This window comes from Corythoichthys intestinalis, chromosome 2 (assembly GCF_030265065.1).
Source record: "Corythoichthys intestinalis isolate RoL2023-P3 chromosome 2, ASM3026506v1, whole genome shotgun sequence".
Classification (NCBI taxonomy): Eukaryota; Metazoa; Chordata; class Actinopteri; order Syngnathiformes; family Syngnathidae; genus Corythoichthys; species Corythoichthys intestinalis.
In genome coordinates, this window is record NC_080396.1 from 72,792,101 (window position 1) to 72,813,788 (window position 21,688).

Sequence of the window (21,688 nt, forward strand, 5' to 3'; positions counted from 1 at the left end):
GTGACGTTTTGTTGAAAAATTGTGACGTTTTTATCAAACACTGTGATGTTTTGGTCAAACACTAAAGTGTTCATTGCGATGTTACGATGAAAAATTGTGACGTTTTGGTCAAACACTGTGAAATTTTGGTCAAACATAATGACGTTTTGGTCAAACACTGTGACGTTTTGGTGAAAAATTGTGACGTTATGGTGAAAAATTGTGACATTTTGGTCAAACAATGTGACGTTGTGGTCAAATATTGTGACGTTTTGGTGAGAAATAGTGACGTTTTTGTCAAACACTGTGACGTTTCGGTCAAACACTGACGTTGTTGTCAAACACTGTGAGGTTGTGGTCAAACACTGACATTGTGAAGTTTTGGTCAAACATTGTGAGGTTTTGGTCCAACATTGTGAGGTTTTGCTCAAACATTGTGACGTTTTGTTGATAAATTGTAATGTTTTTGTCAAACGCTGTGATGTTTTGGTCAAACACTAATGTGTTCATTGCGATGTTATGATGAAAAATTGTGACGTTTTGGTCAAACATTGTGAAATTTTGGTCAAACATTATGACGTTTTGGTCAAACATTGTGACGTTTTGGTGAAAAATTGTGACATTATGGTAAAAAATTGTGACATTTTGGTCAAACAATGTGACGTTTTGGTCAAACACTGACGTTGTTGTCAAACACTGTGAGGTTGTGGTCAAACACTGACATTGTGAAGTTTTGGTCAAACATTGTGAGGTTTTGGTCCAACATTGTGAGGTTTTGCTCAAACATTGTGACGTTTTGTTGATAAATTGTAATGTTTTTGTCAAACGCTGTGATGTTTTGGTCAAACACTAATGTGTTCATTGCGATGTTATGATGAAAAATTGTGACGTTTTGGTCAAACATTGTGAAATTTTGGTCAAACATTATGACGTTTTGGTCAAACATTGTGACGTTTTGGTGAAAAATTGTGACATTATGGTAAAAAATTGTGACATTTTGGTCAAACAATGTGACGTTTTGGTCAAACATTGTGACGTTTTGGTCAAACATTGTTACGTTTTGGTGAAACAATGTGACATGTTGGGGAAAAAAATGTCTTGTTTTGTTGAAAAAAAATGTGACGTTTTGGTCAAATATAAACATAATATTTTGGAAGACCTGTAATTTTTTGTCAAAAACTGAATAAAAGCCCGCATGCCAGGATTTTTTTTTGAATATGTTGTTGAAGTTCGAACATAGTCAACAGGTTAAAGTATGTGGAGCGAGTAGTGTACCCAAAAAGTGAGAAGAGGATTAAAGAGAACCATCAAAAATTAGTCAAATGCACCTTTAAAGTCACAGTGTCTTGCAGTGATTTAACGGCATGAAACTTTGATTTCCAGATGCCCCGTGCTCCAGCCTGCAGGGGGTGCTGTCCGGTCTGCTGCCCGACAACCAGATCACGGCCTCCTCTAGCAGAGACGTGGTGTGGAACCCCAGCTCGGCCCGTTTAGTGGCCAGTCGTTCCGGCTGGTTCCCTGCACCCTCACAGCCGCTTGCTGGGGAGGAGTGGCTACAGGTACCAGAAGATTTGTCAGTCCGATACGTAGGGGAGAAATTGTACTCATACAGATCAAACTCAATTGTTAGAGTTTAATCCAGACTAGAGTTGATTCAGGTATCGGTATTGAAACAGCACTAAAATGACGTCATCTGTGTCGGTACTCAGAAATAACTTACCAATGCTACACAATATGTAGTCTTCGAGATCTAGTTTTCATTTTAATGTCAATGACTTTAATGGGAACATTGCCCCAACCAATATGGCCGTCTCATTTTCGCTTTCATAGCACGTTTAAGTCCAGTTTACTTCAAATGTTAAGTTCTCTCTACGTTATACGTCTTAAGTAGCTTTTTGCATTTTCCTGTTCCCTAGCAAACACATTAAACGAGCTGCTAGCATACTATCCATAGACTTTTTATTCTCTTGTTGTCGTGTGACTTCTGTCAGCATTTTCTGGCTAGCTAGCTTGCTAGTGCAGCACTAATAGAAAGCTAGAAAAGTCCAATTTACTTAAACATTTTAAGTTCTGTTGATGTTATACATCTTAAGAAGCTTTTTCGTTTCCTAGTACTAGCAAACACATAACAATGAACGCATCTTTATCTGACCTGCTAGCTTGCTATTCATAGGCTTTCTATTATCCTGTTGCAGTGTGACAATTCTGTCAACATTTGCTAGTTAGTGTTTTTTTGTTTATTCCATAGATGTACCGTATTGGCCCAAATATAAAATGGTGTTTTTTGCATTGAAATAAGACTGAAAAAGAGGGGGTCATCTTATATTCGCGGTCTAGACGTTATACCCATTCATGACGCTAAATGGCGCCAGATATCATTGAAGCGATGTTCTGTCATGACAGATCTCAGCTACTCTCAAGTTTAACCAGTTGGCATTATTTTATTGCAATGTTTTTCCTTATTCAGATTTGTTTCAAGACTACAGTTACAGTTAGACTTCACTTTGATGGTGCATAACCATGAACGCATTAGGATTTCTTATATCTTGTTACCATGTGACTGTTCTCGCAACATGTGATAGCTAGCTATCTTGCTAGCGCAGAATTAGAAAGCTAAATATGATCACCATTTAATAGCACCTTTAAGGCAAGGCAAGGCAAGGCAAATTTATTTATATAGCACAATTCAACACAAGGCAATTCAAAGTGCTTTACATCACATGAAGACCATAAAAATCACATTTAAATCAACACAACGTAAAAACCAAGACAAATGATCACATCTAATCACAGAATAAAAATAAATAGATAAAAATAAAACAAAAATAAAAATAAAGCAAAAACTACTACTACTAATAATCATTGAAATCAGCAATGGAGATAAGCACAATAGGAATAGAAGGCAGGTAGGTTGAAATATATAGACAGTTATGGATATGCAGTGCCAAACAAAAGCGTTTTTAGCCCTGATTTAAAGGAGCTAACAGTTTGAGCATACTTCAGACGTTCGGGTAACTTGTTCCAGAGGTGAGGAGCATAATAACTAAATGCTGCCTCACCCCTCTTGGTTCTTGTTCTTGGAACATGCAGAAGACCCGTTCCAGACGACCTTAGGGGTCTAGATGTCTCATAGGAATCTAACAAGTCAAGCATGTATTTTGGTCCAAGGCCATTAAGTGTTTTGTAGACGAGCAGTAGTATTTTATAGTCTATCCTTTGACTCACTGGAAGCCAGTGTAGCGATTTCAAAACCGGTGTAATGTGGTCCAGCTTCCTTGTATTTGTGAGGACTCTGGCTGCAGCATTCATTAAGTTCCATTTCCTTAAAATTTTAAGTTCTGTTGACACTATACGTCTTAAATTGTGATTTGCATTCCCTGTTCGCTAGCAAACACATAACCATGAACTTATATTTATCTGAGCTGCTACCATGCTATCCATCGGCCTTCTATTCAACATGTGCTAGCTTGTTGGCGCAGCACTAAAAACCTAGATAGAATCATCAATTCTGGTTGTGAATCATGTTTGCTAGCAAATATATAATATCCGAGCTGCTACCATGCTATCCATAGGCTTTCTATTCAACAACATGTGCTAGCTTGTTAGCGCAGCACTAAAAATCTAGACATAATCATCCATTCCGGTTGTGAATCATGTTTGCTAACAAATATATAATATCCGAGCTTTGTGAACCATGTTTGTTAGCAAATATATAATATCTAAGCTGTTAGCATGCTATCCAAAGGCTTTCTATTCTTTTGTTGTGCCATGTGGCTGTTCTGTCAACAAACTGTGCTAGGTAGTTAGCGTAGCACTAAAAATGTAGATATTATAATCCATTTTGGTTGTGAATCCGGGTCGCTAGCAAATACATAACCATGAACTTATAATATCCGAGCTGCTACCATGCTATCCATCGGCCTTCTATTCAACATGTGCTAGCTTGTTAGCGCAGCACTAAAAATGTAGACATAATCATCCATTCCAGTTGTGAATCATGTTTGCTAGCAAATATATCACGTCAGAGCTTTGTGAATCATGTTTGCTCGCAAATATATAAGGCTTTATTCTGTCAACAACATGTTCTAACTAGTTAGTGTAGCACTAAAAATCTAGAAATTATCGTCCATTCTGGTTGTGAATCCTGTCCACTAGCAAACACATAACCATGAACTTAGAATTATGCGAGCTGCTACCATGCTCTCCATAGGCTTTCTATTCAACAACATGTGCTAACTTGTTAGCGCAGCACTAAAAATCTAGACATAATCATCCATTCTGGTTGTGAATCATGTTTGCTAGCAAATATCTAACATCCGAGCTGTTATCATGCTATCCAAAAGGCGTTCTATTCTCTTGTTGCCATGTGGCTGTTCTGTCGACAACAAATGCTAGCTAGTTAGCGCAGCACTAAAAATGGAGACATTTTAATCCATTCTGGTTGTGAATCCTGTTCGCTAGCGAATACATAATAGCCGAGCTGTTAGCGAGCCAACCATAGAAGTTCTCTTTCATCTCTGATTGCTTCCAGGTGGACCTGGGTGTGCCCAAAACAGTGCGCGGAGTCATCACCCAGGGAGCCAGAGGCGGAGATGCTGCTAGCGGAGGAACAGCTGAGAACCGAGCTTTTGTTCGCAAGTACAAAGTCGCGTATAGCCTCAATGGAAAAGAATGGAATTTCATCATTGACAGAAAGACCAGCCAACCCAAGGTGGGTGGGTTTTACAGCATGGTGCATGACCCCATTTTGGATTGACGGGTTATGTTTTCCAGATTTTCGAGGGAAACACGCACTACGACGCCCCGGAATTGCGTCATTTTGAGGAGACGGTGGCGCAGTATGTCCGACTTTACCCTGAACGATGGTCTCCGGTTGGGATCGGGATGAGAGTGGAGGTGCTGGGATGCGAGCTTCCAGGTAGGACGCAGCGCTCGTGATGGCTTCCGTGCCATTGACGGTGATCGATTCATCTTGAACCGGGAGGAAGGAATTATTTCACCTGGAAAATATGGTGGAAGGAGTACAGGAATGTGTCCCTCAGGAGAACTTGGAGGGTAGTCTGTTTTCCAGATGTCTGTGGTCCCACTGTGTACTTGTCGGGAAAGTGCAGGTGTCAAACACCAGTTCAGGGGGCCGGAACAGGCCCGGTCGCGGCATTTTGTGTGGCCTGGGAAAATAAATCATATCGACTTTTTGTTTCTGTTTGAAGTACGTGATGAGAAGTTTTTTTTACAAATATGAAAAATTTAAAGAGAATATTTTTTTTAATTGAAAAGAAAAAAAATACTCCTTATGTCACTTAGTTTTTTAAATAAAAAAAAAAAGCAAAAAAATATAAAAATTCCAAAACAAAAAAGATTTTTTTTTAACTGAAAAGTGACTATTGACTTATTTACCTTAATTCAAATAGATATAAAAATAAATAAAAAGTAAATTACCGGTACATTTAAATTTTAAAAAATTCTCGTTTTGATTTAAAATAAAACAGAAAATATTACCTGTTTTCCATCTTTTTTTAAATTTTAATAATAAAATGAAAACTTTCCCACAGCAAGGTCTGCCAACCCGTAAATCCTCCGCTTCCCTTGGCGTATATTATTCACTTCTCCCCTCTCAGGTTTGGCTATTTTTGAAGCCGATGCTTGGTGTAGTTTGAAGGTTGACGAGCAGAATAAGTTCCCTCTCACCGAGCCGACACACGGTTGCACTTTTTTCCCCCTCGGGGCCTCGTGCGTGGGTTCACAAATGTTCCCTTTTCCCTCATCCTCCCCTCTCGTACGCATCTACTCGACATCACCGGCGAATGTACTCTAAACCCCCCCAAAAAAATGCAAAATGCATGAGGATGATTTCAGTCTGAGAGGAGGGAGGATGGCATCGTTCGCACAATGAGACGTCCCGGCCTAGGCTTAGCAACACTTTGGGAAAATATGCGTGCGTTTTAATCTACTTATAATCTTTTAGTAGTGAATGCTGTATTATGAAATGTAAAGTTCGTTCCATTTGTGGCGCCAAAGGGTCAAGCTCTTGATGCCAGATTTTACATGAATAAATGAAGTACAAGTTCAAATAATATATAATGATTATATATAAACAAACATTGGAAATTGAAAAATACACTTAAATTTAAAGTTTGAAATTAAAAAAAAGAAATAGAAGAAATGATGGAAAATGAATACAAATTTGAAAATATAGAAAATTTAAAAAAATATATTTTTAAAAAGAAACGGAAGGATTTAATAGAAAATTGAAATAGAGGATTAATAGATAATACACTAAAAAAATTAAAATAATAAAAAAATATATACAGAAAATTAATGGAAAATAATTCATTAATAAATTAAATTCATTAATAATGAATTAACTTTTAAAAATTTGTTATTTGTAATTGAAATTAAGAAGGCGAAAATTAAAATAAATGTATCTAAAAATATGGCTAGTTCATTTTTATGAGGAAATTAATTTTAAAAAATTAAATCGATAAAAAATACATTAAAAAATTAAAATTAAAAATTGGCACAATTTCAAAAAATAAAACAAATGATGGAAAATGAAATAATTAAAACAAACAAAAATAATAACAAAAATGAGTTTAAAGGAGGAAATATAGGAGAAAATATAGAAAATAAATAAATATTAATGGGTAAAAAATTGTATAAATAAATACAAAGAAATACAGCTAATTTTTTTTTTTTTAGGAAATTACTAAAACATTAAATCAATGAATAATAGTTAATACAGTTTTAAAAATTGACATAATTATATAGAAAATATAATCATTAAAATAAGTAAACAAAAATAATTGAAAACAATAAAAATAAGTTTTAAAAAACAAATGATAAAAAAATGAATTAAAAGTGAATATAAATAAATATTAATTGAAAAAAATCATTAAAATGAAAAATCAAAAATAGATGATTAAAATATTCTTTTTAACTATTAAAGATAAATAGAATAAAACATAGAAAAATCATTAAAAATCCAAGTATAACATTGGGAAAAATTAAATATATCTGGGGGGAAATAAAATAGTTAAAATTAATAAAAATGAACACTCAGATATTTTTTTTTAACCATATAGGAATTTATTTTATTTCTTTCTCAAAGAGTTGACAATATTAAAAAAATTAAAAAAAAAGTTTAAAAAAAAAAAAAAAACATATTAAATAAATACAATTATATTGAAAAATGCAGCCATAAATGAGGAAATCCCGAAAAATAAAAATATTATTCAGAGAAAATTACACTTCAAAATGATTGGACGTCAACTAGTGATCAACCCGTTGATCGAGGGCGATTGGTTGCCACATAATTGGACGTCTAACATCGTCAATGACACTAAAAGAAGCCCACACCTGATGCTTGAAGCTCATGTGACTTCTGAACAGTAGCTTGCAGGCAGCTCGTTTTCTTTTTCCCATTTCCCACGACACTCCTGTCACCCGGGAAAGGTCAACACATTTACACTGTGACCTTTAGAAATCACGAGAGCTGGTGAGAATTTTAATGGACTACAAGAATCGGCGAGCGGCTTACGATTAAACGTTGGGCATCGAAAAATCTTTTTCATAAGAATAAACTAGGGAGTTAGCAGCCCATCTGGTGGCTAATGGCTAACAAAAATGAACTTCATCAGCTGAGGCGGCACGTTCAGTTCGGTTAGGATGAGCTCACACTCCCTTGTACGTTGTTAGCACATTTTCTGCCATTGACGGTGATAGATGTCCAATTCATTTTAATTTTCCCAGTCAAAATGAATTGGACATTCATCACATGTTTTTAATACATATATTTTTTATTATTTTACTAACTACCCAAGCACATACTTTGTAAATACTATACTGAAAGTCGATGAGTTCAAAAGGAATTGGACACCTAACACTACTTTTTTTTCTCTGTTCATATATTTTTATTTGGTAACTATCAAAAATAAATGACTTTATCAATTGAGTAAAAACACAGTTAATATACAATACATATAATATTATATATAAAAATAAAATAATGAAATTAAATTTTAAAAAAAAATTCTTAAAAAACTGAATAAAAATAAAAAATATATGGAAATTTAGGGGGAAAAAAAACATTTATTTTAATTTAATAAAAAATGATTTCTAAAAAAAAAAACTGAATATGGGAGATTTTTTTAATGATTAAAAAATTAGGGGGAAAAAAAGACCTAAAGTTTTTTTTTTTTAAATAGAATTAACTAAAAATGTTCAGTTATCCAATTAAAAATAAAAAATTGAAATTTTTGTTTGATTGGGTTTTTAATTAATTTTAAAAAGAAGAAAATATAAAAATCAAAATAGCAAAAAAAAAATGAAATAGAAGAAAATATAGAAAATTACTTTAAATATCTGCACTTTTCAAATGAAAAATAAAAATTGAAATTTTTGCTTAATTTGATAAAACCAAAATAAAAACTGAATAGAAATAGAAGGAAATATAAAAATATAATTTTAAAATTGAAAATGATTATTTGTTTTAATACAAAAAATAAAGAAAAAGAAATAGAGAAAATATAGAAAATTATCTAAAAATATTCAGAAATTACAAATTTAAAAAAACCCTAAGATCAACCAGTACTTTTGTCAAAGCACTTTTTTTGTACAGCATCTGTTCATTTTGTGGCGCATTTGAATGCATTACCACACTTTAATGGATATGATTTGAACACTTACTCATTGAAAAGGAAAGCTGCTCCACTTCCTAACAAAAATGTTCATTTTCTATTTGTGCCGCACAAATGCTTTGCTGGGACCAGTTGCCAGGCAACCAACACACTACTTTGCTCTCAGCCAAGAAATAATCCCACTCGTAGTAGACAACTGGAATACTTGCAATTGGCCTTTTTTTCGACCCTGTACATTACACAGATTTATTTCCCATTAAAATAAATATTAAGTAATTTTTTATCGTTTTAGGGAGCTTGTTTCTCTTCAAACTGCCCCAAAATCAACAGAAAGTGACAAAAAAAAAACAGGAAGCAACCCAGAAATTACCCCAAATTAAAACGAAATGGTCCAAAATCAACAAGAAGTAACCTGAAAGTGTCCTTTACACTGGAAGTGACGCAGGAATGCCCCAATTTAAACAGGAAGTTGCCCTTATATTATCAAATTTACAGGGAGTGATCCACCAATGCCCAAAAATCATCAGGAAGTGACCGTAAATGCCAGGAAGTGACCTGAAATCGCCTCAAAATGAAAAGGAAGTGACTTGAAGAAATAGAAAATGACTTGAGATTGGCCCAGATAAACAGGAACTGATCCAGATGTACAGGAAGTGACCAAGAAAGCTTCAAAAACAATAGGAAGTGTGCAGAAAATGCTCCAAAATCAACAGAAAGTGTCCAAAATACACCGGCAGTAAATATTAAAGGAAATGACCCAAAATCAACAGGAAGTAACCAAACTAAACAGGAAGTTGCCCTTAAGTAATCCAAATAACAGGAATTACCACAGAAATGACCAAAAAGGAACACGAAGTGACCTAAAATTCAACCTAAATTCAAAAAGTGACCTGAAATGAACAGGAAGTGACCTGGAAATGCCTCAAAAACAATAGAAAATGACCTGAAAATGCTTCAAACTTAACAAAGTGTCCATAAAGTTACCCAGAAATGTCCCAAATTCAACAGGAAATGACCAAACTACACAAGATGTTGCCCTTAAATTATCACAAACAAACAAAAAAACAGGAATTAACACAAAAATACCCAAAACACTACCGTAATGACCTGAAATTCAACCTGAATGAACAGAAAGTAACCTGAAATGAACAGGAAGTGACCTAGGAATGCCCCAATATCAAGAGGAAGTAACCTAACTAAACAGTAAGTTGCCTTTAGATAATCAAAATAACAGGAAGTGACACAGAAATGACCCAAAAATCAACAGCAATTGACCTAAAATTCAACCTAAATTAACAAAGAGTGACCTGAAAATCCTCCAAAAACAATAGAAGGTGACCTGAAAATGCTCCAAAAGTAACAAAGTGGCCAAAATATGCTGGAAGTTACCCAGAAAGGCCCCAAATTCAACAGGAAGTGACCAAACTACACAGGAAGTTGTCCTCAAATTATCAAAATAAACAAGAATTGACACAGAAATGCCCAGAAGCCAACAGGAAGTGGCATGAAATTCCAACCTAAATGAACAGAAAGTGACCTGAAATAAACAGGAAGTGACTCAGAAATGCCCCAAAATCAACAGGAAGTGAAGCCTGAGGTTAAGCTGTTTTTAATTCTTGTTTAATATTTTATTAGTTTTCTGAATGTACTTTTAAATAAAGAAATTCATATAAAAATACAGTAATTCATAAAAAAGTTTCCTGAGCGAAATATGGGTGGCGCCATCTTGGAAAATGTCTGCTCCGAACTTCCAATTTAGAAAGAACAACTTGAATTGCGGTTGAAGTAAGCAGTGTGTTGACAGAGTTAAAACTGCAAAATCAAGCCAGAGGAACCCACGGAATCTCCAAAAATGGATTCAGCACGACGTAGATGAGACGTCGATGAGATTGTGTGATTGTTCTCATCACTTCATTGATCATTCGTGGACAAAATTTTAACAACCTGTCACCGTGTGTTGATGTGAGGTATAAGTTGATTGGCCGGCCACTTGAGTGACCAAAATGAAGTGAAATTACAAATTATATTTCATTTGCCAAATGCAGAAGGGTTGACACGGATTTTGTTGTTACAAGGGAATACTACAATGTATGTACATATAAGCGTACATGAAGATATTGATCACAATAAAACATTTGGACAACATGATTCCATTTCTTGTTTTATTTAAAACGATTGGTGCAGGTCAAACGGGTCAATAAACCACGAATTACAAAATTATTAGAGAAAAGTGGAAGTACCTCAGAAACTTCTCTATAATGGAACGATTGCTGCCAGCCTCTCCTAGACCCAATGAATTGGCTGTCTATCACCGTCAATGGCATTGAATGAGGTAACAATGTATCACATCTTATTTCAAATTGTTAAATTTAACATGGCCTTTCCGCAGAAATCAGCACGCCTGCAGACACCACCACACCTACGCCTCCAGCTCAGACCACCACGGCCGCCGCCTCCACCACAGGTAACACCGAATAGAGTTAAAGTCGGAAGTTGCCGGCTCTCACGGTTATCCTCTTCCGGACTCAACAGCGGCCGCTCCTTCACCGACGGACGGCGCGTGTGACTTTGAGCACGGCCTCTGCGGCTGGACGCACGACCCCGGCGCCCCCCTTCTCTGGTCTCTGCACAGCCACGGTGAGCGTCCGAATGAGCTGTCGATGGACGCGACAATGCCAGGGTTCAAAAAATGGATACAAGCATGAAAACAACATGGTTTAACATCTCACAATCCCGCCAAAATTTTACAAAATATAGCAGAAGCAAGATTGTATTCAGTTTTCTCCAGAAGGCAGCCAGTGCATGGTGTTAACAAACATCTCCATCTTCTTCAGAGCTCAACAGCCATCTATACATGGAAGCCAGCGCTAAGACAGCGCAACAAAGAGCCCGACTCCTCAGTCCGGTGGTGGCTGCCGACAGCGGCCCCGTCTGCCTGCTTTTTTCTTACCAAATGTGGGGAGAAGCCGAGGGGCACCTCAGGGTCTTGCTGCTGGACGCCCACAATGAGGAGACCCTACTTTGGACCCTGAAAGCTGACCAGGGTCCTGTCTGGAAGGAGGGCCGCACAATCCTGCCTCGTTCGCCTAAAGACTACCAGGTACGGAGGATTTCCTCTTGGTTTGTTGGAAGTTGAATTTCTCAGAGAAGCTACCGTAAAATAATATGATTTCAATATCATTCTCAATCATATTGGAACACACAAACCGGTTCCCCTTCTTAAAAAGGGGGACCACCAACCCGGTCTGCCAATCCAGAGGCACTGTCCCCGATGTCCACTCAATGTTGTTGAGGCGTGTCAGCCACGACAGCCCCACAACATCCAGAGCCTTCAGAAACTTCGGACGGACCTTATCCACCCGATTTTTCCAACCACCTAAGTGTCTTCGACCCCAGAAATAGGAAAGCTTACCTCAGAGTCCCCAGACTCTGCTTCCTCAAAGGAAGGTGTGTCGGTGGAATTTAGGAGGTCTTCGAAGTATTCTCCCCACCGACTCATGATGTCCGAAGTCGAGGTCAGCAGTACCCCATCTCTATACACAGTGTTAATGGTGCACTGCTTTCCTCTTCTGAGACGCCGGATGGTGGACCAGAATGACCTCGAAGCCATCCAGAAGTCGTTTTCCATAGCCTCGCCAAAACTCCTCCTTTATCCGAGTTTTTGCCTTGGCGACCGCTGAAGCTACAGTATGCTTGGCCAGCCGGTACCTTCAGCTGCCTCCGGAATCCCACAGGCCAAAAAGGCCCGGTAGGCCTCCTTCCTCAGCTTGACAGCATCCCTCACCGATGGTGTCCACCAGCGGTTTCGGGGATTGCCTCCACAACAAGCGCCAACCACCTTACGGCCACAGCTCCGATCGGCCGCCTCAACAATGGAGGTGCGGAACATGGCCCACTCAGACTCAATGTCCCCACCTCCCCTGGGTGTGTTCCAATTATAGAGAGATCACACTCCTCAGCCTCCCAGGTAAAGTTTACTCAGGGGAGCTAGAGCGGAGGGTCCATTGGGAAGTCGAATTTCGGATTCAACAGGAGCAGTGCGGTTTTTGTCCCGGCTGTGGAACATTGGACCAGCTCTACACCCTCAGCAGAGTCCTCCAGGGTGCATGGGAGTTAGCCCAACCAATCTACACGTGTTTTGTGGATTTGGAGAAGACGTTCGACCGTATGCCTCGGAGAGTCCTGGCGGGGAGGCTTCAGGAGTACGGGGTACCAAGCCTCTTGGTGAGGGCTGTTCGATCCCTGTACAACCAATGTCTGAGTGTGGTCCGCATTACCCACAGTAAGTCAAATTCGCTCCCAGTGAGAGTTGGACTCCGCCAGGGCTGCCCTTTGTCACCGATTCTGTTCAATAATTTTTATGGACAGAACTTCTAGGCGTAGCCGAAGCGTTGAGGGGGTCCGGTTTGGTGCCGCCGGCATTGCATCTCTGCTTTTTGCAGATGATGTGGTGCTTTTGGCTTCATCAAGTCGTGACCTCCAACGCTCACTGGAGCGGTTCGCAGCCGGGATGAAGATCAGCACCTCCAAATCCGAGATCTTTGTCTTAAGTCGGAAAAGGGTAGCATGCCCTCACCGGGTCGGGGATGAGATCCTGCCCAAGTGGAGGGTGGTCAAGTATCTTTAGATCTTGTTCACGATTGAGGATAAGAGGGAGCGGGAGATCGACAGGCAGATCGGTGCAACATCTACAGTGATGCAGACTGGAGCGTTTCGTAGTGGTGGAGCTGAACCGGAATGCGAAGCTCTTGATTTACCAGTCAATCTACATTGATACCCTCATCTATGGTCACGAGCTGTGGGTTGTGACCAAAAGAACAAGATCCCAAGTGCAAGTGGCCGAAATGAGTTTCCTCCGCAGGGTGTCCGGGCTCTCCCTTAGATATAGGGTGAGAAGCTCAGCCATTCAGGAGGGACTCTGTGTCGAGCTGCTCCTCCTCCGCGTTGAAAGAAGCCAGTTGAGGTGGCTCGGGCATCTTTTTCGGATGCCTCCTGGATGCCTCCCTGGCGAGGTGTTACGGGCATGTCGCATCGACGGGAGGCCCCGGGGACGACCCAGGACACGCTGGAGAGATTATGTCTCTCAGCTGGGCTGGGAACGCCTTGGGATCCCGCCGGAGGAGCTGGTTGAAGTGGCTGGGGAGAGGGAAGTCTGGGCTTCTCTGCTAAAGTTGCAGCCCCCGCCACCCGACCCCGGATCGAGCGATGGATGGATGGATGGATGGATGGATGGATGGATGGATGGATGGAAGGATGGATGGATGGATGGATGGATGGATGGATGGATGGATGGATGGATGGATGGATGGATGGATGGATGGATGGATATCAATCATAATATCAATATCATTTCCTCGCCGCTGTTTAGGTTGTGATGGAAGGCTTCTTTGCTCACGGCACTCGAGGACATGTCTGGATCGACAACATCCACATGAGCGCCAGCACGCCGCTAGAAGAGTGTACACGTAAGTAGCATCAGCCCTTGTTGCCCGGTTGGTTGGTTGATTGATTGATTGATTGATTGATTGATTGATTGATTGATTGATTGATTGATTGATTGATTGATTGATTGATTGATTGATTGATTGATTGATTGAATGATTGCACCAAAACAAAAGGAACTGACCTGTAAACACAAACATGAACACAGGCAGACCCAAAATCGACACAAAGTGATCTATAAATGCCAGGAAATGAAATTGCTCCGAAATGAATAGGAACTGACCAAAAAACCAAGAGGGCGTGACCTGGGATTCCACCAAATTGACAGGAAGTGACAGAAAAGAAGAAGTGACCCATGACTGGCCAAAATTCAACAACTTGTGGCGCAACACGAACAAGAAGTGAGCTGACAATGCCCAAAAATGAACCAGAATTGACCAATTCACAGGAAGTTACACATAAAAGCCCCAAAATTAACATGGACGGACCCAAAACCAATAAGAAGTGACCCAAAATGAACATAAACTGACAGGGAAATGCCTACAAAATAAACAGGAAGTTACCAATAAACAGGATGTTACCCAGAAATGCCCAAAAATCAACTTGAAATGATCCAAAATGAACAGAAAGTGAGTCTGGAATGCACCAAAATCAACAGGAAGTGACCTGAAATGAACGAGAACTGACCCGGAAATGCCCCAAAATAAATAGGAAGTAACCAATGAACAAGAGCTGACCTGGAAATTCCCCCAAAATATACAGGTGACTCAATCAACAGGAAATGACCCAAAACCAACAGGAAGTGACCCAAATGAACAGGAAGTGACTAAGAAATGCCCTAAAATCAACAGGTAGTGATCCAAAACGAACAGAACGTGACTCTGGAATTCCCCAAAATGTACAGGAAGTGACTCGAAATGAACAGGAAGTGACCTGGGAATGCTCTATAACCAACAGGAAATGATCCAACATGAACAGAAAGTGAGTCTGGAAGTGACCCAGAATCAACAGGAAGTGACCCAAATTCAGTAGGAAATGACCCAAAATCAACAGGAAGGAATCTGCAAGGTCCCACAATTAACTCCTAGCCTGCCATTGGCAACAATAGACATCCAGTTCATTTAAACTGGGATAACTGGCTGTCAATGCTTATCTTTCACTGCCATTGACGGCAAGAGACGTCCAATCTACTGGGAATGGGAGGGACAAATGAATTAACCCCCTCCCAGCCATAATAGATTGGCTGTCCACCGCTGTTAATATCAACCAAACAAGTTAAAATGTTTATCCAGTTTTACCAACTACAAAAATGAGTGTGACGCCCCAATCTTAAAGTGATAAACACCCTCAATATTCCTCCACATCCATTTTTCCGGAAACATTTTTTTCCCCAAAACACCCACCTCGCGCTTACATGAAAGAGGCAAAGTAGAGGCGGTGTATAAACTCCTCCAGAAAGAAAAGAAGAATAGCAAAAGTAGGCCATAAACGCCCCGTGGGCCCCCGCGATGCTAATCTATGTTTCATTAGATTTCTATTCTTCCCTTTCAAACTCTCTCACGCGCACGCCCGTATTTGTAAACAGAGCTTTTCCCGAGCTGTCAAACAGAATTACTCGACAGGCTGTTTCCCGAGTAAACGGCTGCCGCGCGCCTTCCTTAATCTGGCCTGAGTCGGCGCTTCGGAGAGGGTCTTTAGCAGATCAGAGACCAAGCTGGAGGTGCGGCGGTAGAAACCTGCCAGCGGTTTTAGCCTGACATGCTTTTTAGCCAAGCTAGCTAGCGCATCAGTCACGGAGTTTTTCGCAGTACGTTGGCGTTCCTGCCAAAAGGCGCCGCTTTCCAAGGCTTTCCTCCCCCACCCGTGCGTAACGTTAGCTGCAATCAAACAACCCTCTGCAGTTGGACTGCATCCAGATAAACATCTTGTGAAATGCATGCTGTTCCTAGTCAACAGAAATTGCCAGTCTTCTTCTCAAGATCATCCGACACCAAGACTTGCCAGAGACTGAGACAATACTAGTCTTGACAGAAAATCTTGAATCAACCCTGCTTGTCGGTCAGACACTGAGACATGGCCAAGAATTTATGGAGTCAAGACCAAGATGAGACCAACACAGAGACCAAATGAGACCAAGACAAGCACTGTTCTTGAAAGAAAGTCTCAAAACCACCCACGGACAGTCTGAGACCAGACCAGGACTTTCATGAGTCAAGACCGAAAGGAAAATGAGACAAGTCGAGACAAATAACAGTTCTGGTTTTGGCAGAAAATCCGAGCCGGAAAGTCCAACCTGTCACAAGTTCGAGACTAAGACATGACCAAGACTTGGGAGTCAAGACCGAAATCGAAACGAGTAAAGACCAAGACGAGACCTAGACAAGTGATTGTATTGACAGAAAATACCAAGACCACTTGAGGCCTATTTGAGTTTGGAGTCAAGACCAAGATCAGACCAACACCGAGACAAGCTGAGACCAAGACAAGTACTGTTCTCTACAGAAAATCTCAAGACCACCCATGGCCAGTCTGAGAATGGACCGAGACTTTCATGAGTCAAAACCAAAAGGAAAATGAGGCAAGTTGAGACCAATAACAGTGCTGGTTTTGGCAGAAAATCCGAGCCAGAAAGTCCACCCTGTCACAAGTCCGAGACTAAGACATGACCAAGACGTGGGAGTCAAGACCAAAATGAGACCAAAACCAATACGAGTCAAGACCGAGACGAAACCAAGACAAGTACTGTTCTTGACAGAAAATCTCAAGCCAACCCACGGCCAGTCTGAGACCAGACCAAGACTTTCATGAGTCAAGACCAAAAGGAAAATGAGGCAAGTTGAGACCAGTAACAGTGCTGGTTTTGGCAGAAAATCTGAGCCAGAAAGTCCGCCTTGCCACAATTCAGAAAATGAGACATTACCAGGACTTTTGCGAGTCGAGACCAAAACCAAGTCGAGCTAAGACCAAGACAGGTGCTGGTCTCAACAAAAAATCCTAAAACCACTCGAAGCCTATCTGAGACAAGACCAAGGCTTTCAGGAGTCCACACCAAAATCAAACAGACGAGCTGAGACCACAAACAGTGGTGGTTTGACACAAATTGCCAAGTCCCTCAGTCAGCCAGTCTGAGATCCAGACATGACCAAGACTTTTTGGAGTCAAGAACAAGATGAGACCAAAACTGAGACAAGCGGAGACCAAGACGTGACCAAGACACCTTGCCAGACAGTCAGAGACAAGACCCATACTTTTGGGGTTGTGGACCAAAATTAAACTGCCACGACCCAAGACTCGGATCAGATTAGGAACGATGCTGGTTTTGACAGAAAATCCTAAATCCGCCACGTCTGCCAGTCCGAGACCGAGACAAGACCAAGAGCTTTGGGAACTCTACTAAGAGAGAACCAAGACTGAGACCAGATTAAGACCAGAGCTGGTATTTGCAGGTAAAATACAGTGTTCACCCTGCCAGTCAGGCTGACACCAAGACAAGAGCAAGACTTTTGGATTCGAGAACGTGGTCTCCATCTCAAGACCAGACCGTCACAAAACTGAGACTTGCCCAAGACGAGAACAACCTTCATTCGCTGCTACCCTCCCGCTTTATATGGATTGGGCGTCTACTAAACTCATTTCCATTCATGGCAGACACGTGAAAAGAACTTTCATCGCCCCTACCAAAATGGCCTCAGGGCGGCCATATTGGTAGGGGCAACATTCCCATCAAAATCAATACATTGACATTAAATTGAAGTCATAACTAGCTTATTTCTCAAACAATTTTTAAGCATCTGCTATTTACTATCGTGGCTGCCATTGACGGTACTAGACGTCCAATCCATTTGAAGTGGAAGGACTGGCAACGAATGAATGAATGTTCCTCCCTCTTCAAATGGATTGGGCGTCTACTAGCGATAAGCTTATTTCAGTTCAAGACGAAAGCATAAAAGACCTTTCATGGCCCCTACCAAAATGGCCTCTGGGCCACCATATTGGTGGGGGCAACGTTTCCATCAAAATCAATGCATTGGCATTAAAATGAAGTCATAACTAGCTTATTTATCAACCGGGTTTTAAAAGATTGTGTTATCAATGTCAAAGCAGCTGCTGTGTACTTTGTGGCCGCCATTGACGGCACTAGACGTCCAATCTATTCGTACGTTCACTGCCAGCCTTCCCACTTCAAAAGGATTGGACGTCTACTAGTAATAAACTCATTGAAATCCACAGCAGAAGGATGATTGGACATCTATCATTATACAGGAAGTGACCCAGAATCAACAGGAAAATATCCAAAATGCGTAGCTGGCGGTCATCTTGGGTAGGACAACCAACAATTTCAATCTAGATCTCGAAAAGTACATATTGCACAGCATCAACGCATTATTTCTTAGAACTCCCAAATACCGAAGACGTCATTTTAGTCCCGTATCGGTACTGAAACGCAAGTTCCAACCCTACAAATTGCATTCTTCAGTTGTCTGAGGAATCAACTTCAATTTCCTCATGATGAGTTGGAGTCTTGTGATATTTATTTGACATTTGGCTGGCGTTTTTTTGTCAGTTATCTAACAGTCTCTCTCTCTTTCCTCTTGCTGGTTGGCCTGCTGGCTGCGTTTTTTACGACTGTCCTCACAGAACCCATCAACGCCTTCTCTCCAGATATGACGGGTGAGTCTATGATATCACTTCCTGTCTGGCCTTGCTGCTTCTGCTTGTTATTACGCACCAGGTTTTCGCTTGGCGGCACCGAAACGTCTCAACGACTGAAACGGCATGTAGAAAACACCTGACTAACTAATGCTAGATCATGGTAGTTAGCTAAAAACTCATTCTCGCATCACAGCGGTTAGTTAAGTTAGCGAAATGTTGCGTGAAAGTGAAATCAACCACACCGCGTGCAGTCAGATAGGAGAAAAGATATTTCTCGCGGTCTGGATTTTAAATAACTGTCTGCCTCATGAACAATATTTACAGCATCCTGCGGGACGCTGGGAAATTGATGTTTGTGCTCTGGCATCTCATAATGTCCTCCAATAAGATAAGAGCTGGGTGGTTGCTGTCACTGCAAATATGGTGTGTGCGCAAGCTTGCTTTCCACATTAATACATGGCAGTCCCCGCGCTCCGCGACTGAACTAATGAACGCGCGAAGTCTGAATTGCCGGCGACGGTGATACGAGGCCGTTCCTTCAGTGATGTTGAAAAACACTGAAGTTCACCACAAGTCTTTTTAAGTTGTCGGTGTCAGATTTGGGTCTTGCTTGTGATATTCATTAATCGTAGCTACTTGTCATCATAATTTATACTGCAAAAATGTTCAGGACGCTAAAACTTCTGTACAGGTTTTGCAAAAAATTGTACGGTTCGGCCAAAATTTGCAAAAAACATACCCATTCATTTCTGATGGCCAAAATTCCAATTTCCAATGGCCCTATTGGCCATTCATTTCAATAGCACAAAAACTTCCATTCACTCCTATTGATTTCACACCCAAGTGACCCAACAGGAAGTGATTCCAAAATGCCCCCAAATCAACAGGAAGTGACCCAAAATCAACAGGAAGTGAACCTGAAATTCCCTCAAACCAACAGAAAATGCTTGAAATGCCCCACATCAACAGGAAGTGATCATATTGCACAACATCGGCACGTTATTTCTTAGTACTCCACGATACCGATGATGTCATTTTAGTGCTGTATCTGTACCAATATCTGGTTGTGTGGTATCGGTCGATACTGTAACCGATTCCACGTTCTTTTATATATGTATACACATTTTTTTTTCTTTTAATACTAAATTTCTGCATTCTCACTTGGATGTAAAATAATTCTATTATGAATATGAAATGTCTGCCATTAACGGTGCTAGACCTCCAGTCCAATGGCCTTAGGGTGGCCATGTTGGTAGGGGCAACAATCCCATCAAAATCACTGCATTCACAGCAGAAAGATGATTGAACACCACACGATTGGATATTTATCATCAGCTTGGGAAAGAGCAACAAGGGCACCTTTTATTAAAGCGGCGTGTGTAACTGGCGGCCATCATGGGTAGGGCAACCAACTGTTTATAACTCGATCTCGAAAAGTACATATAGCGCAGCATCGGCACGTTATTTTTTAGTACTCCTCCATAAAAATGGCATCGTTTTAGTGTCGTACCGATACTAGTATCGGTCACTAAAGTCATCGTTTCGCCAAAATCGGGCTGGCGTGGTGTAGCCTGAGTCGGGCATTAATCTTGCATGATGTTCTCGAGGGCCCTAACACAAAGAAAGAGTACCCAAAGTCAGAGTGTTTCACACCAAGTCGCGTTGCCGCCGACAAGTTGGACAATTGGACGCTTTCAAATGGATGATCTTGGTGTGAAAATGTGTCCTTCAACCCCAAGATGCATTGATGCACATGGATGCATCTTTTTTTTTTCACTCAGCATGCTGGTGCATGCTCAGGTGCACGCATCCAATTGCCGTCAACGTGGCTGGCGCACTTCTCTTCGAAGGAGTATTAGGGCCGAACAAAGAAAGGGATTGAAAAAAAGGACTACAAGATTAAAATTGTAATATGACATGACTGTTTTAGAAGCAGTTTTACAAATAAGGAAATCCTTCATTTTTCAGATTACAATCTGTAGAAGGATTTTTACTAATACTTCGCCGTAGCTCCTTGCTATGGTAAATTGATTTACATAAAGTGCGTAGCAGCTAAATTAACTGTGCTGCATCCGTACATATTACGACTTTTTATCTTCTACTAATACTACGATTTCATTTTATGATTTATTCTCATACTAATACGACGTTATTATCGTACTAATACGACTTTTTCGTGAGCTAATACTACTTACATTATTCTCGTTCTAATACTACAATGCTACGACGATTTTCTCGTATTAATACGAAGACTTGAACTGTGGCTGGTTTTTCGTACTAATACTACAACTATTTTCTCATACTAATACGACGACTTTATTCTCATACCAACATGACAACTTTATTTTTGTACTAATACTAAGACTGTTTTACTCGTACTACTAACACAAATTTTTTGTATTAAAACAGACTTTTTCTTCCTAATACGATGACTTTTTTCTTGCACTAATACCACAAATTATTATTCTCATACTAATGGTATGATTTTTTCCCCTCATTCTAATACTTTTTAACAACTTTATACTCTTACTAATACTACGACTTTTGTTCAGACTAATACTATCACTTCATTCTCACACTAATACTACGACTTGAATCTTGTAATGTATGACTTTTTTTCTCGAACTAATACTGCGACTTTATTACTACGATACTACGACGATTTTCTCATATTAATACGAAGACTTTATTTCGTACTAAAACTGTGGCTGTTTTTTCTCGTACTAATACTACAACTATTTTCTCATACTAACACGACAACTTTTTTGTACTAATACTATGACTGTTTTTCTCATACTAATACTATGACCTTATTCTCGTACTAATACTATGACTTTTTATTCCCCCTCATATGACTTTTTTTGCACTAAAAGTACGACTTTATACTCTAAAACTACGACTTTTTTTCATATTAATATTACGACTTATGTTCATACTAATACGACGACTTCAATCTATATAATGAGTTTTGTTCCTCT

General features: G+C 40.0%; 1 protein-coding gene across 3 annotated transcripts in view; it reads left to right on the forward strand.

Annotated features, from left to right (window-relative positions):
• nrp2a (neuropilin 2a) overlaps nt 1-21,688 on the forward strand; it is a 150,168-nt gene that overhangs the window by 111,192 nt on the left and 17,288 nt on the right. For all 3 annotated transcript variants that reach the window (XM_057857838.1, XM_057857847.1, XM_057857855.1), the window contains exons 9-16: nt 1,363-1,538; nt 4,511-4,690; nt 4,753-4,897; nt 11,005-11,079; nt 11,148-11,252; nt 11,450-11,715; nt 13,984-14,080; nt 18,696-18,728. In XM_057857838.1, coding sequence (XP_057713821.1) covers nt 1,363-1,538; nt 4,511-4,690; nt 4,753-4,897; nt 11,005-11,079; nt 11,148-11,252; nt 11,450-11,715; nt 13,984-14,080; nt 18,696-18,728 — 1,077 coding nt within the window. The remainder of the gene's footprint in view (nt 1-1,362; nt 1,539-4,510; nt 4,691-4,752; nt 4,898-11,004; nt 11,080-11,147; nt 11,253-11,449; nt 11,716-13,983; nt 14,081-18,695; nt 18,729-21,688) is intronic.